The sequence below is a fragment of the Bremia lactucae genome, linkage group LG19 (assembly GCF_004359215.1).
Source record: "Bremia lactucae strain SF5 linkage group LG19, whole genome shotgun sequence".
Taxonomy (NCBI): Eukaryota; Oomycota; class Peronosporomycetes; order Peronosporales; family Peronosporaceae; genus Bremia; species Bremia lactucae.
In genome coordinates this window covers 1,343,630-1,350,886 of record NC_090628.1, presented here as the reverse complement: position 1 = coordinate 1,350,886, position 7,257 = coordinate 1,343,630, and the positions used below count along the sequence as shown (strand labels likewise).

The 7,257-nt window shown below is 45.9% G+C and overlaps 2 protein-coding genes across 2 annotated transcripts; one reads left to right on the top strand and one right to left on the bottom strand.

Annotated features, from left to right (window-relative positions):
• Positions 1 to 2,151: 2,151 nt before the first annotated feature.
• Positions 2,152 to 4,422, top strand: CCR75_004614 (uncharacterized protein; the record flags this gene model as incomplete). The annotated part of the gene is made up of 1 exon (XM_067962700.1): positions 2,152 to 4,422. The coding sequence occupies one exon, from the start codon at positions 2,152 to 2,154 to the stop codon at positions 4,420 to 4,422; it is 2,271 nt and encodes a 756-aa protein (XP_067823709.1).
• A 977-nt stretch (positions 4,423 to 5,399) lies between these two features.
• CCR75_004615 (uncharacterized protein) lies at positions 5,400 to 6,947 on the bottom strand (the record flags this gene model as incomplete). The annotated part of the gene is made up of 1 exon (XM_067962701.1): positions 5,400 to 6,947. The coding sequence occupies one exon, from the start codon at positions 6,945 to 6,947 to the stop codon at positions 5,400 to 5,402; it is 1,548 nt and encodes a 515-aa protein (XP_067823710.1).
• Positions 6,948 to 7,257: the final 310 nt, after the last annotated feature.

Sequence of the window (7,257 nt, the reverse complement as noted above, 5' to 3'; positions counted from 1 at the left end):
TACGACAGCATCCGGCTGTCGTCCTCTATGAGCTGCGGGACACCGCATTACTCCACGGCTAAAAGCCAGTGGACAATTGTGTGCGCTGCAGTTGCATTGAACTTAGGCGGGTCCATCCGAATGGGCGTCGGCTGATGCGGCCGGGCAGAGAGCATCTCAACAGTCCTGTTGAGAGCCTCGTTCCGAGCCTACTCATGCCTCAGCTCATCTTGAGTCTGAGTGACGGACTCCGCCGCAGCATAACTTTGTGCCTCGGACGCGGCCCTCCGCTGTCCGAGCACGAATGCCTCAAACTGCTCCAACTGAGCAACATGTTGCCCAGAAGGACTACCCAGAAGCCTGGCCAGGGCTTGTTCACCAAGACCCTGCGCCATAAGCCCTGCAACCTTTCGATGAAGTTCGGAGAGGTGGATGAACTGAGCCCAATCAATATTGAGGCTCATCCTCACGTACACACGCAGAAATGCGGGTCGTGGGAAGGATTTCAAGTGCTACAAAATGTAGGCGGGCACGTCGTAATGCGGCCACGCTCAACTTAGATGCACACCCTAGCGGTTTAACTAGCTTCTCTTGCGTGCAGTGAGGTAGTTGTGGTGGGCGCGTTAGCGACCTCACCCAACGCACTTAGTACTTTGGTTAAGTGTCGTCACGGGAGCGGTAATACCGCTCGTCGTACGAACTTACCAAGAAGAAAGTAGTTTTCAGACTAATTTATATTTAATCGCATTAAATATAAATACCTATTTTTTCCAATCAAAATGTCATCTCTATAGATAACACTTATTATGTATTGCGAGCGTATCTTTTTAGATTCCTCGCGTAACGGATGACACTAGCCGTCATCGCTCCTAATGTGAATGCACCCTACGTGCATCACATTTACAAGGGTTGGTCAAATATGTAAATCACACCCGAATGCTGGGTCTAATTACTTTAATTTAGCAATTGACCATCCCCTTAAGTACACCAAGTATACTTAACGGGGACTGTGTAACGTTAAGGCAACTTTATCCCGTTACACCCTCCCCCATCAGACTGTTGTCACCGAGTGACAACAGTCTGATGGGGAAGGGTGTAATAGGGCACACATCGTTTGGGGAACCGTTGTTGTGGTACATTTTCTTTATGGATAAAATACCCTTTTATGTAATTTTTAAAATAGTTAGTTATTTAAATACCATTTATGATGGGTAACAAACGTGGTCGCTGCCAGATATAAATCTGGCGGTCAACATCTGTTTTAAATTAGCTAGGGTAAGGTTTTAAAGTTTAAATAATTAAACAAAGTGCAGTTCCCCTTTTGATCTTAAAGCGTTAAGTGCCTTCGTAAGTCTTGCGCATTGATCTGTAAGAGATAGAAAAAAGCCTAAGGTATATCCTCTTGGGCACTGGTTGCCACTTGGTTCTACGAGCCCCCGAATCCCTTGAACTAGGATTCCTTAAGCTTTAATAGGATGTTCGACTCCCTGAGTTGTTAGACCCATTAGCTCAATAGAACTAAGTGACTCTCTGAGTCTGAGAGTCTTCCTCTGACTTTAGGAGCGAGGTAGCTCCGCTACATAACACTAATATGTATTGCGAGCGTATCTTTCTAGATTCCTCGCGTAACGGATGACGCTAGCCGTCATTCCTCATAATGTGAATGCACCTATGTGCATCACAATCACAAGGGTTGGTCAGAAATGTTAAACACACCCGAGCGGTGGGTCTTATTACTTTGTTAATGTAGTTGACCATCCCCTTAAGTACACTAAGTGTACTTAACGGGGACTGTGTAACATTAGGGCAACTTTAGCCTATCACAAGCACGCTATAACCAGAATCGCCGCAATCCATTATTATTTGTGACCTTGGAGAAGACGCATGACAAGAAAATTGATGCTTTAAATGGCGACCTATACAGAAAGATGGACACATAGCAATTTCATTAGCATCATCAGTTGGTTTAACTGAGCTATGTATAAATGAACTTTATTCGCAGGTGCACAGAAATTTTCACATCTAGACCAAAAGGATTACAAAAATTAATTGATCCAAATATAAATAGATAAGAAATGCCGTAATTATAACGCTTTCTCTAATTATTGGCGTCAATTCATGGGTCATGAAAACTTATTCATTCCGAAACGCGTATTGGCGAGCCCCACAATCATGGCTAAGAAAGTTGTCGAGAGCAGTGATGAATCGGACAAAGGCCATTCAAGCGCCTCAGGCTCTGTGAGTTCTCGCTCTGGCTCTGGATCAGGTTCAGGTAGCGACTCAGGCAGCGGCAGTGGCTCCGATTCGGGTAGTGGCTCCGGTTCCGGCAGTGGGTCAGGCTCCGGCTCTGGATCTGGATCTGATTCTGGGAGTGGGTCAGGTTCAGGTAGCGGTTCGGAATCAGGCTCTGGTTCGGGCTCTGACGTGTCAACGTCGCCGAAGAAGCTCAAGAAAGCGCGTGCACCCGCTTCTAAAAAGGTGAAACCTAGCGCCAACGGCAAGAGCACTAACAAGGCAATTAAGAAAAATGCGCAAGCACGGGCAAAAGCGGAAGCTGATATTGATGCGGATGATGAAAGAGAAGGAAATAAGCAACGACGAAGTAAACTTCGGGTCAAGGAGGAGGAGTTTGATGGAGACGAGGACGATGATGCCGATGTAGCTGGGCTAACAGAGGTGGAAAAAGAAAAGCGGTTGCTCGAACGGTATGAGGCCAAAGAACAGCGAAATAAGGAGCGGGATTTGAAAAAACGGCTTGCTGCATCTCAAGGCAAGGCTGAGGATGGGTTTTCAGAAGAGGATGACGGAGAGGAAGAGTTAGTATCGAGCCGACGTGGAGGTCGTAGTAAAGATCAAGACCGACGGAAAGAAGCGCTACACAATCTCAAGGCAAACAAAACAAGTGACAAGAGCCGTTCGATCTTGAGCAATCGATTTGGTGCGGATGGCAGTTCCGAGGAGGAAGGAGGTAGTAGGAGGGGACGTGACTTGGCCGAGAAGCGACGTCGACGGAGGGAACTCCAACGTGGCGGTTCAGGACGACGCCGTAGTCATGTCGACGATGATGAAGACTATAGTGACGCAAGTGATTCACGCAAACCCAAGAAGTCGTCGAAAGCGGCAGATCTCACGACAATCAAGACGGTCGATGAAGACGAAGTGGCTGCTGCGACTCGTCCAGAGGAAAACGTGCCCGTGACGTGGGATCAAGCCAATCACTACTTGCTTAAACGAAGAATTTTTTTTGAAAAGCACTTTTTTGAGCCGTTTTTTGCAATGTTAGTGCGTGGTGTGTATGTGCGTGTTCCGATTGAAATGGTCGATGGTGAAATGGTCTACCGTTTTTGCGAGGTGGTGAATGTCTGCAAGTTACCACGGGGGTATACATTTTGTGGCGAGACGACACATATGGGTATTATCTGTGCTTTTGGCAAGAGTCGACGCGAGTGGAAGCTCAATGGCGTGTCGGGTCATTCGCTGCGTGAACGTGAATTTCTATTGTGGCGAGCCGTCATGAACAAGGAACGTCTTCATTTTCCGACTTATGGACAAGTCAAGCGCTTGTATTCGAAGAAAGAACGATTGATCACACAGCACAATTATACCGATGCAGAAGTCGACGAAATGGTGAAGCGGAAACAGGCAGTGGGTCTTTCTAGTGTCTCGCTCGGTGTGCAACGAGTGCGATTGGAACGAGACTTGAGAGCTGCTCAGGATATGAAAAACTTTGAAAAGGCTGTCATGCTCGAGGAGCGGCTGCAAAAGTTACTGGCGAAGAACGAAGAGCGAAAGAATCACAATTCTGATGACGTTCTCCGTATCAATGAGATTAATCGTCGCAATCGCGAAGCCAATATTCAGCAAGATCTTCACGCGCAAGAGCTAAATGATGCAATGAATCAAAAAATGACGAGTGCAGAACGCTTGCAGTTTGTTCGTGCAAATCAAACGACCATGTACATGTCGAGAGACAAGCTTGATAAGAACTTGGCGGAAGGAAAGCTTATTCAGCTTCCAGATGGCCGCGTTATGACCTCCAATAAGCTGCACGTGGTGGAAGCACTTCCTGACGATTTATTAGATAAAGTCAAAGGTGCTGGCGAAAAAAAGACCACTGATGGGTTAGAAATTGATATTGATCTCCTGTTGGCCAAACAGCAAGAACGCAAGCAAAAAGACGCCGAGCGCATGGAGGCCAAGCGCAAGGAACGTGAGGGCCAGGTTGAATACGTCGGTGGTGCCCCGACAAACGTTCAAGAAAGAGCAAACGCTACTATTCGTATAAAAGATGACGATGGATCGTGGATGACGCTCCGCTCTCCTGCTGAGATCATATTGGAAAAGAAAAATAAGACGGTCGTCTCGGACAAGGTCAAGGCCTCTCGCAAAGGCATTACTGTGAAGGAGTACTTTGATCGCGTCAAGAAAGCGCGACTAAAGTGAGAACTTTGCTACACGTAGGACAGTTACAGAGTCAAAGCGCACAATAGAAAAAAAAAACATTTCGATATTTTTTAGCAAAGCTGCCCTTGTCCTTGTTTTTTGCCACCACGCTTCCATTTGCTACAGAGCTTTCTTCGTGCTTTAAGGTGTTGAACATCAAAAACGCCAACCTTTGTAAAATGTAATGTTGAGTGGAATTCACTGGCAAAGCCCACATCCGAGCATTTTAGTTGTGTGAATCAATTTAAACAGGAAAATGCTTTATTTGGCAAAATCCTTCTGTTCTACAGACATGGGCTTTCCATACCCACGCGCAGCCATATCATGGAAATTATGCAGAATTATGGACGCTTCGCGTTCCTGGCGCTTGTAGCTCGCAGACATCGTAAAAACGAACCTTGCCAAGCGATTTTCTTGCGCGCATCAGTTCCACGGTCACAGTTGTAAGGGCTGAGCGATACAGCATTGAATATATTATTTTTAACAGCACCATGGCGTGTTCTAGCCTGACTTTGTCCCAATCTTTTTAAATCATGTGACAAACTGGGATTATCGAGCTATGAAGCAGAAGTGCCGATGATAGTAAACAGAAATATTTTTTATGCCAGAAAGGAGAATTTTAAAATTAAAATAATATTGCATCTACCGATGCATCACGTCTAAAATGAGACTATATGCATCCTCTGATGTGCCTCTCCCAACTCGCTAGCGTAAAGTAATTCCTTGCTACGAGCCATAGCGACGGCGGGCATATACCTCCGTGTTTGTCAGCGAGACAACTTTTAATGTGGACTCCATAAATAGAAAAAAACACCTCGAGGGACCAGTATTTTTATCGATAAGATGTAATCCAGCTTTTGCAAAACGAGGTTGCGTGAAGTAGTCGAGTTAAGATTTCTTTTTTGAGCATGCATTATGTAATCCGACAGCTAGCGCCGACCCTCTAAATGGCCTTTTCTCGTAATATGTCGCCGAGTTTATCGCATCCAGGCTTCCGCAATTTTGTAAAAGCGTTGACGCAGTAAGATACGATCATTTTGTCTAGACGTTAGCATCACGCCCGTGACGTCGAATGGGCATTTTTGGTTTAGGCCGCGATCTTTGAAAGAACCGGGATACACCTCATATAACCTTGCCTGGCTATAGTAAACCGGCCTATTCTTCACATCGTATTTGAGGATATCTTCGCTGTTCAGATACAGCAAGCTCGTATTGGCTACGGCGCTGGCATTTGACGGTTTAACAGGAAAGTTGTGTGACGCTTGTCCGCAAATAATCGACTTTTCGGGGCCATTATCTAAAAATTCCCAACCCGCGCCCCCGACTCCAAAATCCGAGAAAGCGTATTGTGTCTCGGCAAGCTCAGCAGCAATGAAATAAAATTCTTTATCACCATACGAAGGAGGCCGACGGATGCCATTTCGTGCAAGAAATGCCGCAAGTATTGCCGTTGCACGCGGTTGTCGCTTTTTGCTCCACAGTACCACTGACGAGTCCATTTCGTGTCCTGAACGGCGATTCCACGAGTGGCTCGTCAGCAAGTGCTCGCTCGGTGTATAATTATTTAATTTTACCGCAATCATATTCTCACTTGAAGCGTTTGAACGCTTAATGTTCTTTAACAGTGCAAACGGTGCCACTTGGAACTGTGCAATATACACATTCAGATGGCTCAGTCGATTGTTACCTCGAACTGGTCGGTCCAGAAACATGGTTCTCTGGCACAAGCGATCATGAAAGAGCAATGTTCCGGTATCGCGGTACTTATCAGTCTCCCATAACGTCATGGGATTTTCAAAAAACAGCACGTCAGCATCAAGCAGCATCAATTCTTCAAAGTGAGAGTACGTCACGGCCAGTATCTTTATGTCAAAAGATCGAAACATCTCTTGACATTGTCGCAAGCTCTCGCAAAAAACTTTACGCATAGGGTCGAGGAGACTGACGGCGTGCGCGGCCACCTCACATACGTCATAAAAGCGTATAACGCCCATGTCCTCTTTCTTTAAAATTGCATGCTGAAGCGACTCCTTTAGATCTCCGCAGTGCGGTATTTCAATCGGCAAGTCCACGTTCATGGCTCTCAACTCCATGATGAGGGACACCCCCAATATTGCAATGTCATTAAAAAGTGGCAGGACGATGCCACGCTTTTCACTCGTGTTCTGCGCAATTTGGTGAATTGTGTAAACAAGCTGCTTTTCCATAAGGACAGCGTCGTAAGAAAGAGGTGTGTCTACGAATTGGATGCCTGCTTTACGAGACTCTAAATTCTTCCCAGGTTCCGATATCGTCTCTATACTTCTCGAAATGCCTTGCGGGATCGCACGTGCCCCTTTTGAAAGCATGAGGATCAATGGGGCGCGCCAAACAGTAACGAAGTTAGTATAGACCAAGAACAGCCCAAGGCTGCTGAGCATTAGCAAAACCATCACAGGGCGTGACATTTGACGACGTGTGATGTTCGAGCCATCACATGCTACTTTTTGAACGCAGCGAGCGTTGTTCTGGAGCAAATCATACATCTTAAAAAAAATTGGCGATGCACACGCGGAAGAAGGTGTTAATAGAGAGCCCAACGAATTTGATACTAATGTGTTTCAAAAGTGAGACAAGACTACAGCTTGCGCCTTGGAGTATGACAAAAAAAAGCACTTTCATTGAATTCGAAACGGTGAAACGATCCGACCCGAATACAAAAGAATTGGGACACACATAATTTCCATAGATTTATCTTAAGCTGTGGCAACTACCAATGTATGTTGAGCCCCTATTTTAGTTAAATTTAGGCCGTCGGTATAGCGTCACCTCCATTTTGGTATAGCGACACCCACT